At 37.0% G+C, this 22,696-nt stretch overlaps 1 protein-coding gene across 1 annotated transcript; it reads left to right on the top strand.

The window, feature by feature from the left end:
- Window positions 1–425: 425 nt before the first annotated feature.
- On the top strand, window positions 426–22,584 carry Gs2 (glutamine synthetase 2). Its single transcript, XM_076769951.1, has 3 exons — window positions 426–623; window positions 18,595–18,785; window positions 20,565–22,584. Exons 2-3 carry the CDS (start codon window positions 18,602–18,604, stop codon window positions 21,488–21,490), a joined length of 1,110 nt encoding a protein of 369 aa, XP_076626066.1. The 5' UTR covers window positions 426–623; window positions 18,595–18,601; the 3' UTR covers window positions 21,491–22,584.
- The last annotated feature ends 112 nt before the right edge of the window (window positions 22,585–22,696 follow it).

Genomic DNA, 22,696 nt, shown 5'->3' with positions numbered 1-22,696 from the left:
AAACAGTCTGAAATCCAATTTTGCGTCAATCGACATACGATCTCGAATCTCGACTATCCCTAGCATTTTTTATATTCCTACCTTACGTATTACGATTACTTGCCGCAATTTTCGAAATTTTTTGTTCATTTCGATACCTTCCTGATAGCTACATAGATCGGAAAATAAAAATATCTGGACAGTCGAGGCTCGGAATCGTATGCTGGCTGACGCAAAATCGCATTTCAGCTGTTTCAAGAGCGAGAAGAAAAGACTAACATTCGTCATCTTTCTCAATTCCCCGAAGTTGCCCGAAGCGCTGGAGCTCACGTTCACGTGGCTGTGCATTAGTACGCGTGAATGGTGGGGCAGTTTCCTCATGACACCGGCCCGTCGTCTGGTAAACACTGCGCGTGCGCTGAAACGCTCTTCTACATAAATATCGCAGCCACGCTCGCACGGTAGTGATACGGGCCGTGCTATCAGCCGCTCGTCGCTTTCATGATAAGTGTCTTTTAACTCTTTTGCAACAAAACGCCGATAGAACGCGACGCACGACGATAGGACCACGCTGCGACCATCGATCAAACGATCATCTAGATACGGGTGTTGCGCATATTCGTTGGACCTCTGACAAAGCAACGGTGAGTAGGAACACTAATTTTACTGGACGTATCGATGCCCGATCGATCGCGGATCAAATCGATTCACCCGAATGTCGCCACGAGTAAACGGAACAACGGAAAAACTCGTCTAATCTTTTCTAAGACTGACAAAACGTTGCATTCAAAATGCACGAACGGTTTCAAGAAGTGTCAATGATTCGATTAAATTGTAACTCGAGTTTATTACGGTGACTGAGGTTAGAAGCGGCCTAGCCACGGGATTTACGAAGACAAGTTTGGACGTTTATATTACACGTTCGTTTCGGTTCGTTTTTTTATTATATAACGTTGCTTTCGTGTACATTCGTAGCGACACGGTTTTAGTATTAAACAGTGAATGGAACAGTGTTTGTAAAACGACAGTCGAAGTGTTTGCGGAGAGTAAGTGTCGAGAATGTCAAGTTCAATTTGGACTCGTTCTCGGTTGCTGTTTTGTGCAAGTATACCCCGATTTACCAAAGAAAATACGCGAGATGCGTGGTCGGGAACTTGCGACGTTGCCGATTGTTCATCGTACACACTGACAGAAAAATGTCAGTGCTGATCTTCACCGATTTTTATCAAATTTGGCAAGTCTTTCGGCTTGTATGTCCAACAATTGTAACCGTTATTCGTCGTGCTATAATTATGAAAGAATGTCCCTAAATAGTAAAAACTGGCGTGACAGTCAACATGTCGAATAGTATGCAAATAATTAATAATTATCATGATATATTTCTAGTACATTTTAGTAATATTTTTGCACGTTATTCTGCTATTTTAATATATAGGGTGCTTCAGAAATAGGCCGTCAAACTTTGGTGTTGTATTCCGGTCACCCTAAAGATGGAAAAAGGTCAGATAAATATAGATTCAGAAACTTTTCCTTCTAGAGGCGTAAACATGTTTTGTTTACGATGGAGCAGTTTGAGATTTTATTAAAATTTGCTTATAAAAATTTTTTTCAAACAGCTTTTAAAGACATTTAAAAAAGGAAAGGTCTCTTGATGGAGTCTCTGTCTACTTGATATTAAAATTTATCTAAATGAGACTCGACTATTAAACGTTTAGATAGAAACAGATTTATCACGACATAAGTTGCCTCCACTTTAAGGATGACTTGCTTTATTGCAATATTCACTTCTAACAGAGAAGTGTGTTGACAATGCTCATAATTCTGTAACAGTTATTGATACGATATTTCGAAGCGAGCAAGAGGTGTTTATATCCTGAAAAGGAAACGTTTCCGTACTTGTGTTTATACGACCATTTTTCATCCTTAGGAAAAGTGGAATACGATAACAAAGTTTAACGACCCATTTCTGAAGTAGCCTGCGTAATATATGGCGTTCTCGGGAATTGGCTTAGTATCGTTGTGGTTATTTGTTTTGGGGTTTTTGATCTGTCCCGTATATCTCTCAGGTGTCAGTCTTCTCAATACAGTAGAACATGTCGGGAAAGTAGGACGGAAGAGAGAAACGGGAAGGAAATGAAAGGTTTTTTGTGTTTCGTCCTAGGCCCGCTAGAGGACTCGTCAATAGGGCTGGGACTTGTAAAGTTATGCGTGTCCTCGAATGTTTGAACGGTTTGTAATAGTCGTCGAATAAAATAACCGTTTGTCTTTTTAAACAAATAGCTAGGAATACTTGTACCTAAACGTGTTCGTAGAATCACTTTTTATTTTAACGTCAAGTATTTCATGTTAAATTTATGTAATTTTATATTGTTCTTTGTTTATTCGATTTTACTTGTATTACGATGGCCTGGGAGAAACTTAATTAGTAACGAGGTGAAATTTGATTTGCAAAAAGGTTAATTTAGAGTGCAAAACCTATGCATATGAATGTACTCATGGGACCTTACTCTTGGCGCCATCTGTCGATGGGTCCTGAAACCTAAATTGTTCTAAAATAAAGCAACGCGTATTATCTACCATTTTTTTTTTCACGAGTACATATATATAATAATAATTAATATAGTAAACATACGTTGTTAAGAAATAAGTACTTGTTGGGACATTTGCGAACGTTTTTGAACGAACTTGTCAGGAACATTAGCTTTGGCTTATAAAAAAATGTCCATTACTGATTTTATACGCTAAAAAGTGAACCATTGAACGCTTTTGACGCTCGTTTCGGCCATCTTCTGACAATCGTGGCGAAGTTGGTCTCAGAAAAAATATCTAGAGTTTCGATTTGTAACGGAAGGGATTATCTCTTCGCGCAGCGAACAAAGGATCGAACAGAACAGTCTTGCACTTTGTTCGAAATGGAAGAACCGCGGCTCTTGGCGTTTGATTATATTTATATATGTATTATCGTTGCCGCGCGCATGAATATTTCATCGCGCGAGGGATAAAGCCGAATCGTTTCAAGATTATGCATTTCAATTTAAAATAACGTTCTCGCCTACTCGACGTTTAAACAGAACGAATTACGTTGGCGGTTAATTGGAGTATCCCATTCCTTGTTAATTTTCTCTTCCACGTGGAACAGAGTTTACAAAGTCACTTGGAAATTTATATTTTTACCGTTACGTTCGAAGATCGTTCCCTCTTGACCGGCACAGTTCGCCATTATCGATTTATATGTATATTAACAGTAGGACGAATTAACATCGACTACATTGACCCACATAAAATAGAACACGTCGAATCGAGCGAAGTTCAAGCATTTAAATCGAATTGCAAAAAAAAAAAAAATGAATATTTCGGTATATTTCCATTTCGTGTATCGTCTTGTTCGTGATAAGCAGTCAGAATTTCTTATAAAATCGTGTAAAAGGGCGGAATGCATTAACCGACCTCCCAGCGACACTGACCTACATAGTTAAAATAGATGTCAGATTATTTGAAAGGACAATGTTAAAAATAGGCGATTTTTCCAGTCGTACGGAACGAAAATTTCTTTCAAAGCATTACCCTACGCGGCGAACATGAACGTTCACTGGGGAAGTTATGAACTAGCTAGCACCATCGTACTCACAAGGGGAGGTCATGACCTGACAACCTGGGATTTCAACGAAATTTGACAGAGTCGTAGGGGCTGGTGTCCAAACGCAATCTGTAAAATACTAGACGTTTATGGCCAGCCATTTGTTTAAAAAGTGGCCCTAAAGTGTAAAATTTCGAAGTCGTCGGATCGACGTTTTTTTTTTTTTAAGTTGTAGGTTTCGACGAGGGGAATACAAAAGTCCAGTACATTTTTGCCGTACCATCGATAGTTTGAACAAAAATTTGAGTTTTTATCGAGGTTTATTGAGTATTTATTTAGTCATAGTCATCGACGTTTCGTCTTGTACCCTTACTCACCATTGTGACAAACTATGCACATACGTGTATCTTTGTTATGGAGTTGGACAAAAATGTTAATTATACGATTCGTTTCAACGCCAATGTAAACGTTCCTTTCACTGGTACACTCGACCAAGATGTTAAAAACGTACTTGTATCCCAATAAGAAAGAAACCATCATAGAGAGAAACTAAGCTATTATTATGGTTCAATAAGCTTGGCCCTGTAACAGTGTGACAACTTTGATAGAAATAGTATTAAAAATGAAATCTCTCGATCCTCGATCGGTATAGAAGATTCACCTATATTTATATAAATTTTATTGTTACTTCGAGTCGTAGTGATAGCAAAAATGAATAGTTTGTTTAATACGAAATAAGTATTTAATAGTTGTCCATGGAAATTCGCTGCCCACACCCCTACACACAAAAAAAAAATTTTACCAGCCCCGATTAAGAACCACTGCTTTTCTTGCAGTTTTCTTTTCGTTGCAGTTGCTTTCGAACGCGATTATGCAGGGTGTTCAGTCATCCCTGGGAAAAATTTTAATGGGAGATTCTAGAGGCCAAAATAAGACGAAAATCAAGAATACTAATTTGTTGATGGAAGCTTCGTTAAAAAGTTATTATCGTTTAAGGTTCCGACCGTATTGAATTTTTTTCTAGAAAGTGGATAGAATTTCGGGGGTAGGTCTATCCACCAAAAATAATTGTAATTGACCCCTGCAATCGAAAATAATTTTTTTAGAACGATTCGAAAATTTCTTTTTTCACCGAAAAATTTAGGTACCTACTCGAATTTTTTTCTTGAAACTGCGTAGGATTTCGGTGGTATGTCTTTTGACCAAAGATACTTGTAATTGACCCCTGTAGCCAAAAATAATTTTTTTAGAACGATTGCAAATTTTTTAATTTTGTTGACAAATTTCACACTTTCACGAATTTTTTTCTCGAAAGTGGGTAGGATTTTGAGGGTATGTGTAATGACCAAAAATGATTGTAATTGACCCCTGCAATCGAAAATAATTTTTTTAGAATGATTTGAAAAATTTTAATTTTGTGGGAAATTTTCACATTTTCTCGAATTTATTTCTCAAAAGTGGGTAGGATTTCGAAGACATGTGTATTCACCAAAAATGATTGTAATTGACCCCCGCAACAGAAAATAATTTTTCCAGAGCGATTTGAAATTTTTGAATTTAATAGTTAATAACTTTTTAACGAAGCCTCCATCAACAAATTGGTATTCTTGATTTTCGTCTTATGTTGGCCTCTAGAATCCCCCATTAAAATTTTTCCCAGGGTTGGCCGAATACCCTGTATATATCGACAAGAGCAATCTGAAAATATACAAAAAACTAAATATGTAATGTTTAATAAACAGAAATTACAATAATTTGAAAGCGTGCTATCCTTTTGTACCGGAGTGTATCTCGAAATAATTTCGGAACAACGTATAATTCACCATTTGGTAATGTCTTTGTTGCAGCTTGCTGATAAATTTTAGATTTTAAATGCTGTAATTTTTTTTTTTATTCGTCCTAAAGAAGAAACCGGCATGCCAAGTTACGGCGCGGTTCCGCAAAGCGATTTCGTTAGTTCATCCACGTTAAAAGAAGCAATGCGTACGAATTGCAGGTGGTTATGCCAAGTGCAATTGGCAGGTGACTGCAGAGAGCTAGATCCGGTGCAACGCGATCGACGCTCGTCGGAACAGCAACGCCTGTTGGTAGATAGATAACACACTAGCGAAAATAGTTACCAGTCCAAAGTGCACTCGACTGAAAGTAAACTACACTTCCGGGTAAAAGCAGCGAAGGAAAACTTTGCGCTAACCTCGAGACGCTCGATGCAATTGAAACCGTTTTATACGAGCTTGTCACTCATCGACGTTCTAACGCGCGTAATGTTCCTTTCGAGTCGTTGCTGTGCTGGAAAACAAACATTACTTCCCGATAAAGCACAATGAGTATCGTCGTTAGGAACACGTGGCCTCAAAGGCAATTTATTTTAGATTAAAGTCCAGTTTGCCCGACTTTTAGAGAAACCGAACACACAGAAACATAGTCGAGCCAATAAAAGAGTGGAAAAACTGCATTTATCGTGTACTTTAACGAAAACTAGTTTAACACTAGGTTTACGGACAATCGTTGCGGATATTTTTATTATAATTCGCTACGTTGACAGTTGCATTAAAATGCAGTTTCTCTTTTAATTAGAGGATACATATTACATGAATTCAATTCAACATAAATTGCTAACAAATAATATTTATGAGTCCTATAACTGTTGGATGACCAATAGGCCAAATATCGATAAGTCATCGTCTGTTAGTCACAAGGCTCGTTTAGTCAGTAGGTCTAAGGGTCCTCCGCCCTTACTATTGCTAAGGCATATATAGGGTGTTCGGCAACCCCTGGGAAAAATTTTAATGGAGGATTCTAGAGGCCAAAATAAGACGAAAATCAAGAATACCAATTTGTTGATTAAGGCTTCGTTAAAAAGTTATTAACGTTTAAAGTTTCACCCTTACTGAATTTTTTTATCGAAAGTGCGTAGAATTTCGAGGGTATATGTGTCGATCAAAAATGACTATAATTGATCCCTGCAATTGAAAATAATTTTTTTAGAATGATTTGAAATTTTTTAATTTTGACAAAAAATTTAGGCACCTGTCGATTTTTCTTAAGAATTCGTTTTTCATTTTTAATAAATTTGCTTGGCATGCTACGGAAAAGTTGTTTGGAACTTTTTTATAGGTAGCTGTGAGCTCTACTTCCTCCTAAAATTTCATTGAAATATATTCACTATTGTAGGAGGTATGGTCATTTGAAAATTGGACCGCTTTTATGGAGTTTTTCTCATTTTACTGACTGAAGAATCATCTTTTCGAATATTTTTGCAATTTCTACGTATTCTTTACTAAAATACACGTTGTTTGCATTTTTGAAAATTAAAATCCTTCAATCCGTTTAGAAGTTACGACGTTTTAAAGATTCGTATGAAATTTCGGGGAAGCATTTCTGGCCAGAAATTAGATTTTCGGTAAGGAATTTTTTTCTCGAAACTGAGTAGGATTTCGGGGGTATGTGTAACGACCAAAAATGATTGTAATTGACCCTCAAATCGAAAATAATTTTTCCAAAACGATTTGAAATTTTTTTTTCCGTCGAAAAATTTCACACCTTCTCGAATTTTTTTCTAGAAAGTGGGTAGAATTTCGGGGGTATGTCTATTCACCAAAAATAATTGTAATTGACTCCTAGATTCGAAAATAATTTTTTCAGAACGATTTGAAACTTTTCATTTTCGTCGAAAAATTTAGGCACCTACCCCCTGTCGATTTCTCTTAAAAATTCGTTTTTGATTTCTAGTAATTTTATTTGACGCCCTACAGAAAAGTTGTCTAATACTTTTTTGTAGGTACCCATGAGCTCTACTTCAGAAAAAAGTTTCATTGAAATATATTCACAATTGTAGGAGTTGTGGCTGTTTGAAAATTGGACCATTTTTATGGGGTTTTTCTCATTTTGCGGGGTCAAGGACCAACTTTTCGAATATTTTTAGAATTTCTACATATTCTACACAAAAATACGCGCCGTTTGGCTTTTTGAACATTAAAATCGTCCAATCCGTTCAGAAGTTATGACGTTTTAAAGATTTTCATGAAATTTTGGGGAACCATTTTTGGCCTCAAATTAGATTCTCGGTAAGGAATTTTTTTCTCGAAAGCGCGTAGGATTTCGAGGGTATGTGTAATGGCCAAAAATGATTGTAATTATCCCCTGTAACTAAATATAATTTTTTTAGTGTGATTTGAAATTTTTTAATTTCGTCTACAAATTTCAATACCTTCTCGAATTTTTTTCTCGGAAGTGGATAGGATTTCGCAGACATGTGTATTCACCAAAAATGATTGTAATTGACCCTCGCAACAGAAAATAATTTTTCCAGATCGATTTGAAATTTTTGAATTTAATTGTTAATAACTTTTTAACGAAGCCGCGGGTGTTAACGCCTTGTCGAAGAGTCAAAAGTCCATTGCAAATTCCGTTATTCTTCATAGTTGAGTTCGGCGCGAGTTCAATGTAAATGAATAAACTCTTATAATACGAAAAGAGCATTACTTGACCACCCGGATTCTAACATAACGTTAAGTTTAGAATCTGAATGCGTACCGTAAACCTAATGTTAAGAACAATGGTGCTCAACACCAGACTACCAAAGCAGTCAAAATGACTCATTTGTAATTTCTAATAAAAATTCGTTTCTATTAATAATATCTAATTTTCTAGAAGGGAACGAATAAACAATTATTTCTATCGTTTTAATCTCTTTGGTACAAATAAATACACTGTAATCGTCGGTAGCTTTAGTGTTAATCTTAAATCAAAAGTCGTCGTTGTAGTCGCTCAAGACTGATGGGCTGGAATTCGAAAATTTATTCCAAATTGTTATTCACGGTTACGATGTTCAACTATGCAGAATTGCATAAATATACAAAAATCTTGTAATCGGCATAAAACAAAAATCGTTACACATTCTTTCAAGCAAGGTGAGATTGTACTGAAGTTTCTAGATAAGTGTTACTCCGACTAATCGCAAGATTGCGTTTATCTCACGAGGATGCATCGGTCAGAGGCTACGAGGCTACGAAACTTCTAAATCGAATAATCATCGAATTTTCTATTCACCGCGTCCGCGATTGGCACGGTGGATTCGATTCCATCGAATACGATCGACGAACTATGATAATTAACCGTGACGGCGCGTGGTCGCGTTTTAGGTAAAACAAACGGTAACGAAACAGTGTCGTTTGTACTGGCAGTCGATACTTCTATTTTCGAGTACGTTTAAACGAGAGCGTTCTACATCTTTGCACAAAACGATCGATTGCACCTGTTTCGAATAGAATGTATCATTACGCTCTGACAGCCAGCGTAGCGATCGTTAATATCGTGAATTAAGGGAGAGCTTATTTAAGGCTATGGCGCTGCTTTGTTGGTGGGAAGTGACCAGAAAGATAGTAGGAATGGAGAAAAGGAAATTGCTCTGCCTTAGACAATAATATTGGGATATTGAGTAGTCGGTAGAGGAGTGTACAGTTTAGCAATGGAGGTGTCGGTCGAGCGCTTGCGAGAGAAACAAGAACGTAGCCCTCTGGTGGCGAGTACGGGAGGTGACGCCATAAGATAGTCCCTCTCGCATTCAACTTCTTTTTTTTTTTTTACTTTTGTCATCGATGATTTATCGATCGTGACGTCAGGAGACCAGCAATATTCCGACAGAAATTCGTGCAATCGTTCGTCGTTAAATTCAAAATAAATACTTATCATATACGATAGGCTTTTAAGGAATATACAGCCCAATGTTATACTCTTGACGATTACATATTGTATACCTTTTCTTATTCATTTTCCGTCACCATGTCGAGACGAACGGAACACACTGTTTCTGTTAATTTCGTTTTTCTCACTTGTCGACGATGCAATTTTTCAAGTTACGGACGATTCGAGATTTCTCATCGGTGCCTGGGCAAATCTGCGTTAACGAGACGGACACAAATAACGAGAGAATTGAAAAAATTTAGGATAAATACAGACTGAGAAACGATTCGATTTTATCAATATTTTCGGTCACTCGACGCGTTAAACGGTTCGTTGGCTTAAGAGAGGAAAGGGTTAGCCTGACGACACACTTATTTCTTTAAAGTTTCGGAACGGACGCGCGTCGTCCGATGATTACACGTGCTGCAACCCCTATCAGCACGCTTACTTACAGTCTTGTTAATAGGAAAGAACACTCGTATCGATTCGTACCGGCGTTATATCGCCATGGAGACTCGCGAAAACATATCCACGCGATTCTTGAGACCCGATGACCCACCGTTGATTTGCGAGAGTTCAGTGTGTCGTGTACGAAAAAACGAGTCACGTGCGCCGCGCTCTCGAGGGTTCCTCGTAACAATTTGGCTCGATGTTGTTGATTAATACCGTTGCTCGACAAAGTATATGCATTTCGTCAAATCGATTTCAGTTTTAAACGCAATATACAGTGACTGTTACTTAAAATCGTACACCTAGCGGTACAGATATTTTTTCGATAAAACATGAACATTGTACTAAATTATTGAAACTCGTGCAGAGTCGTACAGTGTAATGTTTCTCTATTTATTTAATTTTTCAAAATGCAAATAACGCGTATTTTAGTGGAGAATAAGAGAAATTCTAACAATATGGAAGAAGTTGTTCCTTGACACTGTAAAGTGAGAAAAACCCCCTAAAAGTGGTCCAATTTTCAAACCGTCCATAACTCCTACAATAGTAAAGCTATCTCACTGAAATTTTTTTCTGAAGCAAAGCCCACGGGTACCTACAAAAAAGTATTAGACAACTTTTCTGTAGGGCGTCGAACATATTTATTAAAAATAAAAAACGAATTTTTAAGAAAAATCGACAAGGGGTTAGGTGCCTAAAACAAAAATTTCAAATCGTTTTGGAAAAATTATTTTCGGTTGCAGGGGTCAATTATAAATATTTTTGGTGAATAGACATATCCCCGAAATCCTACCCACTTTCTAGAAAAAAATTCGAGAAGGTGTGAAATTTTTCGGCGGAAAAAAAAAATTTCAAATCGTCCTAAAAAAATTATTTTTAGTTGAAGTGGTCAATTACAATCATTTTTGGTGAATAGACGTATCCCCGAAATCTTGTGCACTTTAGAGAAAAAAATTCCTTACCGAGAATATAATATTCTGACCACAAATGCTTCCTCGATGCTTATAATATCAGTACTTCTGAACGGATTGGAGGATTTTAATATTTCAAAATGCAAACAACGCGTATTTTGGTGGAGAATGTGTAGAAATTCTAACAATATGGAAGAAGTTGTTCCTTGACACTGTAAAGTGAGAAAAACCCCCTAAAAGTGGTCCAATTTTCAAACCGTCCATAACTCCTACAATAGTAAAGCTATCTCATTGAAATTTTTTCTGAAGCAAAGCCCACGGATACCTACAAAAAAGTATTAGACAACTTTTCTGTAGGGCGTCGAACATATTTATTAAAAATAAAAAACGAATTTTTAAGAAAAATCGACAAGGGGTTAGGTGCCTAAAACAAAAATTTCAAATCGTTTTGGAAAAATTATTTTCGGTTACGGGGGTCAATTATAAACATTTTTGGTGAATAGACATATCCCCGAAATCCTACCCACTTTCTAGAAAAAAATTCGAGAAGGTGTGAAATTTTTCGACGGAAAAAAAAAATTTCAAATCGTCCTAAAAAAATTATTTTTAGTTGAAGTGGTCAATTACAATCATTTTTGGTGAATAGACGTATCCCCGAAATCTTGTGCACTTTAAAGAAAAAAATTCCTTACCGAGAATATAATATTCTGGCCACAAATGCTTCCTCGATGCTTATAATATCAGTACTTCTGAACGGATTGGAGGATTTTAATATTTCAAAATGCAAACAACGCGTATTTTGGTGGAGAATATGTAGGAATTCTAACAATATTGAAAAAGTTGTTCTTTGACGCCGTAAAATGAGAAAAACCCCATAAAAATGGTCCAATTTTCAAACAGCCATAACTGCTGCAATAGTGAATATTTTTCATTGAAACTTTTTTCTAAAATAGAGCCGGCGGGTACCTACAAAAAAGTATTAGACAACTTTTCTATAGGGCGTCAAACAAAATTACTAAAAATGAAAAAGGAATTTTGAAGAAAAATCGACAGGGGGTTAGGTGCTTAAAACAAAAATTTCAAATCGTTCTGGAAAAATTATTTTCGGTTGCGGGGGTCAGTTATAAACATTTTTGGTGAATAGACATACCCCCGAAATCCTGCGCATTTTCTAGAAAAAAATTAAATTCTGGCGGAACTTTAAACGTTAATAACTGTTTAACGAAGCCTCCATCAACAAATTGATATTCTTGATTTTCGTCTTATTTTGGCCTCTAGAATCCCCTATTAAAAATTTTCCTAGGGGTGGCTGAACACCCTGTATACTTGATTGGTCGACACATCCGGAAGTGATTATCGTCGTAAAAACATGGAAAGCGAGGAACGAACATTGGTGGGAACGAACCACGCTCCTTGGGGAATGAATTACGATTTGTATAAGTGCATCGAGCCACGTGTGCTCGAAATTGTTGGCAGAGGACCCGGTGGCACTGAGAAATTCACGGTCTCTCGTCGAAACCCGAAGCTTCAAGATGCGAAACAAAAGAAAATGTCATTGCGTGACAACTAGAATAGAGGCTATACTTTTTATGCATCGATCACTAGCGTCTTATAAATTAACTTACCTTTATATCCCGTAAATAAAATTTAACCATCTCTGATTTTGAATAACGTAGACCGACCATAATCATTATTCTGCACGCGACCCTCTGAAATTGTTCTTTCGATGAGAAAATAATTCGTACTAAATTGCAGATCGATCGAACGTCTTGCGATAAATTTTTCTCAAAAAAAAAAAAAAAGGAAAACCGTAACGGAGTAAAGGCAGCCTGGAGACGCAAGGGAGTAGCTTATAAACTGAAAATAATTTGCAAATTAATTTTTATTCAACGAATATACGATAAGCTCAATTAACGCTTCCACCGTGGAACTAAAAATAATTGTCGAGGCGTGAAAGGGAAATAAATTTGGCGAAATTGCAAAAGTAAGTACTGCGTCGAATGTTCAATTATATAGTCTACGCGTAAAATCAACATTTTGCGAGTTCGGTCCGACAGCGTAAGAATATTATTTCCAAAAAAAAAAATATGAAACTAACAGTTTTGAAACGCCGACGTATCTGTTGATATTTATGATAAACGTAGTTATAAAACACGCGCCAAATACGTCGTGGAATTTGTTTAACGATCAGTTAGGCCGAGTTTAATTTTAGATTACATTTTATTTAGCAGCTACATATTAGTACTACGAAAATTTCCGTACAGAGTTATGCACGTTTGTACACATGTATATATAATGAGCTCAATTAACAGTCAATTTTATAACTCGTTTCACACTGTAATACAAATCCTTTCTATTTTTTTTATATTTTTTTTTTCTTTTTAATAGCCTCGGTTTGTCAGCGGACCATCATCCAGGGGATAATTAATATCCTCAATTGCTTTCATGGCTTCTATTCAATTTGACTGGGTATACTGCCCAGCATGAGGTCGTTTAAACGAATTCTTCCGGAACCTAGCGGAAAACTACTCGTCACACTTTAAAACTGCTCATATGTATAATACTTAACGCGTTATTCTGCGAATGTGAATTTTAGAACCAAGATTATATAACATAAAAGCACTGGTAACACGTGAATTACATAACGTCAACGATTTCGAACTCATATTTATTTACGAACGTTAATGCTGCATATCGCAACACCATTGATAGGTGAAACGAAATATGTATAGAGAAGAAATCGAAGCAAAATTGAACTGTTAATGCAGGTTTTGTAAATTAAAACCCTTTTAGTGTTAAATAAGTGTATTTTACATTAATTTCATATCTTTTTATGTTTAAATATTGTTACATACACGCAATAAAAATTTGTATTTCGGAGTAATAGTATTCAAGTCATTCTGAAAAAATTATTTTTGGTTGCGGGGATCAATTATAAGCATTTTTGGTGAATAGACATACCCCCGAATTCCTACCCACTTTTGAGAAAAAAATTCGAGAAAGTGTGGAATTTTTCGACAAAATTAAAAAATTTCCAATCATTCCAAAAAAATTATTTTTGGTTATAGGGGTCAGTTTCAATTATTTTTGGTGAATAAACACACCCCAGAAATCCTACCCACTTTTGAGAAGAAAATTCGAGAAAGTGTGTTTTTCGACAAAATTAAAAAATTTCCAATCGTTCTAAAAAAATTATTTTCGGTTGCAGGGGTCAATTACAAGCATTTTTGGTCAAAAGACATACAACCGAAATCCTACGCAGTTTCGAGAAAAAAATTCGAGAAAGTGTGAAATTTTTCGACAAAATTAAAAAATTTCTAATCGTTCTAAAAAAATTATTTTCGGTTATAAGGGTCAGTTTCAATTATTTTTGGTGAATAGACACACCCCCGAATTCCTACCCACTTTCGAGAAAAAAATTCAGTTCGTGCGGAACTTTAAATGTTAATAACTTCTTATCCTCCATCAACAAATTGATATTCTTGATTTTCGTCTTATTTTGGTCTCTAAAATCTCCCATTACAACCTGTATAATTAGTAATAATTTAGAGTGAAAAACCTGCAAGTCAGAAAGTCAATTAAGGAAAAATGATTAAAATTATTATAGAATATATTTTCCAGTTAAAATTTTAAAAGGTAACTTCTGACACGAAACCATAGAATCAATATTAATCGATGAATTTTAAAGTTTCGATATATTTTAACCATAATTGCAACGATGGAATACTTGCTGTAAAATGTACGTTTCACTTTGAATGCCAGGATTACGGTTCTTCAACAAAAGACATTGGCTATCAGGTGTTATACAGTCGTCCCCTATTATTTGCGACATTTAAAACAAACAACTTTAGTAATTATTTTTTTTAAATACTCTGATATTTGAAATTATCAACAGTATTTCAAATATGCTGCACTTACTCTACATTCGAGAATATTTTTCCGTCCGTTCGTATCGTGCTCGTCAATTCATTTTTCGAAGATCGTTGGTTAAATAAATTGCATGGAACTCGTTCTGTACAGTTGAAATAATCTCACGGCAATTATAAGCAACTTCCACCCGCGGTTATGAGTTTAACCGGTTTCAAGACACGATTAAACGTATCAATTAACTACGTATGTAACATTTGAACGACCAAACACCTTCCCGGCGAAGGTCGCTCTGTGGTAACATTCACGTAATGCGTTAACATTTTTGTTTAGTAGCGACATATGTTATTAGATTTACTTAGACTTGTTATTTCGCTTAACATCGACATTACTTAAATGCACGTACAATAAACATAGTCGTTACGAGTTTACTTTGTATGCATTTGTCGCGATCCTCTGGAAGAATGTATAAAGTGTTACACCTTAAATCGCGGTTATTAAAAACTGGAATCGATATGGACACGCGTATAGACGGAGGGGCAGAGATTATCGAACCCCCGAAATAAATAAGACACAAAGGGGAATACGTATTTGGTGGCAAGGAGATAAGACCTAGAAACCGAAATGTATTTCGAGCGGCAATGTTCTTCTAAAGTACAAATAATCGATTAAACGCGGATTGTGCAACAAACAGAGGGAAATACTTGTTCGAATTTGACCTACAAAGATATCAATATTCACCTGACCCTCCTTTTACACGGTGAAAACACATAAACACGAGTCGCTGTTACGAGTCGTTACGCGAGAATATTCCCTTAAATGTTACCTTATTGGTTGCCTAAATGAACAAATTTATCGACAGATTCTTTTTTACGCTTTTAAATTTAGACACGCTTGCACACTTGTAATGTGGAACTAATTCTCGCGGACGAGACAAAACGCGAGTTGCGTGTACACGTCGGACACTCGTGAATAACGTAATTGCAGTGGTGCGTGCGTGTTTAATTGGATAGTGGATCCGTGTCTAAAAGGATATCTTTGCGGACGACACTTTTTTAGGACAGAATCGTGTACCGGAAGTGGCATTTACCCTCTCTGTTTGAAAATCTCGTCGGGCGGGTTTCGATATGCCCTTCTGGATTTTCACAAGACAGGTTTAATGTCGTTCAACGTGTGTTTGCGTTCCCATAAATTGAGGCAAGAACGTAATACGAGGTATATGACTTATATACCACTCAAGCCGAGACGTCTCCGCTGAAAATCAGTAAATTTCTAAGCGTTGTATCTTGAAAATTAATAAAAATCGAATGAATACATTAAAGCTTAATGAATTCGTCTTGAAAAACGCTATAATCCAAAAAAAGATACATAGTTCTCTAAAAACGAAACTACACCATCGTATCTTTGAAATTAATAACGTAAAAAAGTGTTCGTTTACGCCAAAATAGAGATCCCATTTTATCCTGCAATTTATAGATAAACAATTTTTTCGTATCATCAATAGTTATTGATATATCGCGACTGTCACACTTTAGCGTGGACACCCTGTACATGGTATAAGTCGTATACCTGGTCTGTGGTAATGCTATCGGATACGTCGGTAAGTACGCTTTCTACATGGTACATAGTTCGTGCGCAACTGTCTGCGGATTGCCGTCATTCAGGCGAATCTTAAATTGTTAATAACTTTAAGACGAACCTTCTACTTAGTAATTTACGATAACAATTCGTTGTTAGTGTATTGCGAGTGATTCTTAGCAATTTTAAGATGAAATCGAAACATATCGAATGTTTGAAAATGCACATTTGTAAATGAAATGATAAAAAGCGAATTTTATTGTATTCGAATTATTCGAAGGTAATGGAACGTGTAGTAATATGTAATTAGAACTTTAGCGTTCGTGCAGTATGTTATTACAAAACGTTCGAAGTGTCCAATGTTTCAAAACATATTGGGATAAATGTTACAAATATTGAAACTAGATTATCATAATCGCTTTGCATTGGTGTTTTTCGATGACAAGAGAAGCACGTAGGCATTATTATTGAAACTGATAAGACACGGCGGATAAGATAACAGAACACTCACTTTACTGACACATATAATGCCGTATACTCTTAACAACGGCATAAATATCAATAATAGGATTGAACTGTGGCGTCGCCTCCCATGCTCGCCGCCAGAGGGATCGCGCTCTCACAAGCGCTCGACCGACCCCTTGGTTGTATATATGTATACAATCCTCGATGGACTTCTCAATATCCCAGTCGCCTAAGGCAGGGACTGCTAGAAAGCCTTATTGATGGATCCACTAGTGGGCCCAAATAAAACGCCGCTCCCTTCTTTCCTTTTCTGTCCTCCTACGAAATTCTTCGAGTTCCCACCCGTAGCAAAGCAGCGCCACAGAACGACGAATATAATTTATAAAAGAACGATTTCTTAAAAATTAACGAATATTATATCCCTTTGCTTATAAAGTTATTTTTAGAAGAAAATAGAGCAGATGTTTAGGGGCCTAAATGGTCGAAATGTCACGGAGGAAATACTCTCGGGGTCAGCAGGATGCATCCATAATGAAACGTTGCCCAGCAATCAAACAATCATCGAGCCGTTCCATTACAAACGATCAGACCATTTAACGTTAACTGCAGAGGGAAAACAAAAACGAGCTTCGGAAGAACGTCACGAGAATTACAAAGTTTCAATTCCAGTATATTTGAATAGGTAAAATCGACGAGAACAAACGTTGTAACGTCAGAAATATAATCAAAGAGTTCGTCAGAGTTAAGATAAAGAGCATGGGAAATAGAAAAATCTTCGAGTGTGTACCGAGCAATTAAAATACACGTGGGATGATTTAACGAGCGATCTGCATGCAGTGAATACCGATGATGAGCGGGGATTACATAATTGAAAATAGAAAACTTGCTCGAGTCTCAGAACTATACAGTTTCCCTGCCATGAAAACAAATACAGATCTACAGACAGAAGAAACCTTCCATTTATTTCTGTAATTTTTTAACAATTTTGTCAGGGAACGTCCACCGATCAGATTTTTCTTATCCTAACGCAGAAAACTACCAAGTAGAGTTCCTGGTCTAATCATTAACGCACCGTTAAAAGTTCATGCACATTCAAGAGAACAATAAAGTTCTCACTGTTTAAAATTGGCTCAGAATCGACTGATACATAGTTCCGTAATTTAAGAGTGATGCCATTGCGGTCAACATACCGTTATCGCTAACTGTTTACTGGTTTTTGGAACACATATTTAGAAATTTTGTTTCTACTTTGCCAGAAAACCAGTCGCTAGTCTTTTTCTTTTCATTTTATTCCTATAGTTAGATTTCTTTCAAAGTTACGATATTATTATCGTATCGTAACGACTTATTAGTCGTAAACATTATTGGAAGCATTTAAAAGGCGATTATTCGAACAACCTATCGGTTAAAGACCTTAAAAGCACCGTGCGAACCGCGGTGCTCGTGGGCGTCTGGCATGTATACATATAGTATGGTTCCAGTGCATGCGAAAACCACGTGCGTGCCGCATGGTGCCCGATGCGAAGTTACGTGATATGTGGGCGCACCTATCTTTCCGACCCACCACGAATAAATCGAGAGAGAGACTTGTGCGTTCCCGGTGACGCTGCACACGAATCAATCGCCATGACATGTCGTGCGGGTACACGTTTTCGTCGATGATGGCGCCACCGTCCAATCGAATTAAAATGAAAACGAATGCGATTTGAATTTCCAAACATTTCTTCGCTTTCTTTGCCCCTATTCTCCGAAATAATTTGCCTCCGTTCGTATAACAGTTCGAGACGATTTGCACTGTTGGAAATAATTCACAACACTGGAAATAGAAAAAAGAAATAAATAAAAGAAAATCTGTTTTGCGTGAAAAACATAATGCAATTTTCTGGTTTTTATAGTAACTAGATTAGTCGCTTGTTTATTTATTACAATTTTCAGTTTCATTGAAAAGAATGAGCTTATTAAGAAAATTAGAAGAAAAGGAAGTAATCACATATCTGAAAGTCTATTATTTATTAAAAGAATCTATTAATTCTTTATACTTATCCCGTATTACTCCCAATATATTATTCCATTGTGTTACAGCGTCACAATGTCACGTTCAATGCTGGACGAGTCTCCGAACGCGGCCTTAGACAAAACCCTGCTGAACAGATATCTCGATCTGCCCCAACCGGAAGATAAAATTCAAGCAAAGTACATTTGGATCGACGGTACCGGCGAAGCATTGCGAAGCAAAACTAGAACGGTGGATTTCGTGCCGAAACACGCATCAGGTTGGTAAACGATTTATAGTGCCACGCTGTTGAATTTCAAAATGTATACAAATTACTATTTATGCAAGGGGATAGAATGGAATTTTGTAGCTAGACTTCAACGGACCTTGAACGTCAAATTTCAGCTTCGAGTATTTTCAATTGCGTAGCAACTGCTGGTATTATTTAATCGCGCTTCACATTATTTCACGATAGAAGCTAAACGGTGGCTACTTAACATTCTTCCTACGCGATATCTATTTTGTTTTGTCTGAAACACTTGTTCTGTTTCCTTTCTGTGAATCAACCTTGACACATACATGCAATTCGACCGGCAACCACGATACACGATGAATATTAATCCCATCTAAAGTATTCTAGTCAATGCACGTACCTTATGAGCAAGTACGTTTAGATTTGTTCGACTGCAATTACCTATTCTAATGAACATTGTGCATGAAATATATTCTATGGTGAAGGAAGGATCAATTCTGGCAGAAATTTTTAAACAGCAGTATATCGATAGGTTTTGTTGGGCATAAGTTCAGATCGGTCTCGAAGACTCTTTTCCTTTGCAAAAATAAACGATCTTGATCTGATTGTAAACAATGTACTTTTCCTCGGATTCGATTATAGATCGTGCGCGTAAAATCACGAATAGATCTTTTCCAGATCTATTTCAGTTTCTCGCCAAGCAGTATGTGCATTATCAGGATCGAAGCATTGGACCAGGCGCGTGTCGTCTGCATATATGTGTGCATGTATAACTGAATGTCCAAGAATAGATCTTTGAGGCACACACCACGCGCAATTTGTCGTATGGACAATTGGACACTGTTGTTAACATTGCTTGTTGAACACGTTTTGTGAGATAAAATCGTATCCGAAAAGCAGCCGATCCAGTTATATCTAAATTATGTAACTTACAATTAGCACAGAGCTATTTGCGATCGAAGGTATGAAATGCTTTCAAGTAATGAAGGGCAACGGTATAATAGAGTAGGTAAGAGTCGATGCATCGAAGGATAATACATATATGTATATGAGTCATCCATGACGAACGTTTCATTGGAATTACGAAACATTAATAGTCAACAGGCCAAAGAAATTACACTCTTTCAAGAATTTTTAATGAAAAAACTCAACTTAGTTATAGGATGAACTATAGAATGCTTCCATAGAGTATAAAATGTATAGTTATTTAACTTAATACAAGATAAAAAGAAATTATAGAGCAAAAAGGTATGTACATTACGTGGCTTAATAAATCATAAGAACTTTCAAAATCATTAAATGGCTAAAAAAAAGTTATTCGTCTCAATTTTCCTCAATTATATGTATACGTTCGCCTTCTCTCGCATACATTGGCTCGTGTAGCAGATGCGTTTGCTTCCCCCAATGCTCCGTTAGTGGCTCTGTCGTCACTTTTCTCGTTCTCGATACTCTCATCTCATCAATTCTGTGCATTCTGGTCGCAGATTACGACTCGTGAGCCACGAGATCCTGAGAACAGGTAGAAACGATTAGGAATTAGTGGTAAAGATTATTACAGTCAGCAGATCAACGATTAATGAACTCCTATTATAGACAAATGAAAGTAGCGAGGCAAACAGTTATGTTTTATCTTGTATTGTTAGGATTAGGTTAGACGTTAGGATGATGTGTTTATAGCTGAAATGGACTCAGATTGTACAGTATAATGGATACTTTGAAATGTATGTATTAAAGATAAGAAAAAACTATAATAAAATCGTTAAAAAATATTTGGTAAAAACAAAACACTGATTTATTTGTTTTCAGAGTTACCAATTTGGACGTACGATGGTAGCTCGACGTATCAGGCGGATGGAGCGAATAGTGACATTTACCTTTGCCCGGTAGCGATCTACAACGATCCATTTCGCCGTGGTAACAACAAACTGGTGCTCTGCGACACTTACCACAGCGACAAGACACCGACGGCGTCGAACAAACGTTTCACAGCAAACAAGGCAATGGAAATGGTTAAGGACCAGGATCCTTGGTTCGGAATCGAACAGGAGTACACTTTCCTGGATATCGACAACAGGCCGCTCGGTTGGCCGAAACACGGGTATCCGGGGCCTCAGGGCCCGTATTATTGCGGCGTCGGTGCCGACAAAGTGATCGGCCGTGAAATCGTCGAGGCCCACTATCGAGCTTGTCTTTACGCAGGCGTGAAAATTGCTGGTACGAACGCTGAGGTAATGCCGTCGCAGTGGGAGTTCCAAGTCGGTCCTTGCAGCGGTATTTCCGCCGGTGACGATCTATGGATCGCCAGGTTTATCCTTCATCGTGTGGCCGAGGAGTACGGCGTGGTCGTTACTTTGGATCCTAAGCCTATGGAGGGTTTGTGGAACGGAGCCGGCGCCCATACGAATTTCTCGACGAAAGCAATGCGCGCCGAAAACGGTATCGCCGCGATCGAGAAAGCTATCGACAAATTGAGCAAACAACACCTCAGGCACATTCAGGCGTACGATCCGCGCGGTGGAAAAGACAACGAGCGTCGTTTGACAGGGAAATGCGAAACCAGTAGTATACACGATTTCAGCGCCGGCGTAGCCAATCGTAACGTTAGCATTCGTATCCCGCGGGGTGTTGCCGAGGAGAAAAAGGGCTATTTGGAAGACAGGAGACCCAGCAGCAATTGCGATCCTTACTCTGTCTGCGATGCACTCGTGCGTACCTGTATTCTGAACGAGTAAAGTAAAATCCGTCTCGACGGTGGTACTGTGCATAAAGGAGGAATCGGACGACGAATTTGTACTGCAATAGTGATTGCACCTTTATCGAACGCGTTCTATGCGAGTTAAAGGCCTGCTAGTTGAAATTGATATTTAGTACGAGAAAAGAAGACGTGCCTCGGATGAGAGGGGATCGTCCAGGAACAATTTATATTAGAAACTATACTATGTCGAAAGCAAAGTAAATAAAATCGTTTTGGACCATTCGTCTATCCTGGTTTAAAATCGGCATTAGAGTCTCGTATATAAGTACCTAGAAATGAAGAGATGAGGAAAAGTAAAGACGAAAGAGTCATTCGAATAATTTTTTATTGTCCGAATATATGTTACAAAATTGTCGCAAATCAAGCGTCCTATAATTCGTATTTTATGCTTTCGAAAAGTACTCTAAGGTCGTTAAGTATCTATATAGCTCAATATCTAGCAAAGGTTGATTTTAGGGTGTTCCTGTGCACGTAGCATTAAAGCTTATTATGTCTACCTATTTAATTTGATAATCTTGTAGCAACAGCGACAATAAAGATAAACGTATCATTTAACATTATTCCGTAGACATTGCAAAACTGGCATGATTCATTAACTTTCAATCATATTGGTGTTCACGTTCAGGTAAATTAAAGGTATAGCTGCAACAACATAAAAAGCATGACTTTGTATGCTGTTTACAAATTTCTTTCATCAAAGAATTATAATGGTTACAGTAAAAGTCAAAGGAAACTTGTAGTCCGTGCGTTTTTCAATCCTAGAAAGCGATTGTGTCGTCGCTTAATTTGATTGTATTAGAATATTACGCGATATAGTAAAACGAAAGAAAAGTTGATGTAGCATGTACATGGTGTATTTTCATATTTATATGGTATATTTTCATATCTGTATTTTCTATGCTGACTCCTTTAATGTAATTGTATACCATGACCATTGTTAACAGTTTTGTTGATAGTGGTTATCGTTGTTGTTATAGTAATAGAAGGCGACGTTTTGGATAATGAATTACTATTCTCCTATTAGCGTGGAACATTCATTTTGTTACATTATAAAATAAAGAATTCTATGAACATTGTTTTCCTAAAACTTCACACCCACTTATTTTATTCATTCAATTATGCGTTTTAAACTGTATAAAGTATAATTTAATCTCGATAATTATCGTACATTTCGTATAATCTG

The sequence above is a fragment of the Colletes latitarsis genome, chromosome 7 (assembly GCF_051014445.1).
Source record: "Colletes latitarsis isolate SP2378_abdomen chromosome 7, iyColLati1, whole genome shotgun sequence".
NCBI classification, from domain to species: Eukaryota; Metazoa; Arthropoda; class Insecta; order Hymenoptera; family Colletidae; genus Colletes; species Colletes latitarsis.
The sequence above is the reverse complement of the archived record's forward strand: the minus strand, read 5'-3'. Positions and strand labels throughout refer to the sequence as shown.

Coding starts and splice junctions, on each gene's coding strand:
- Gs2 (XM_076769951.1), top strand. CDS start 18,602: ATGTCACGTTCAATGCTGGACGAGTCTCCGAACGCGGCCTTAGACAAA. Junction 18,786..20,564: donor CGTGCCGAAACACGCATCAG/GTTGGTAAACGA, acceptor ATTTGTTTTCAG/AGTTACCAATTTGGACGTAC.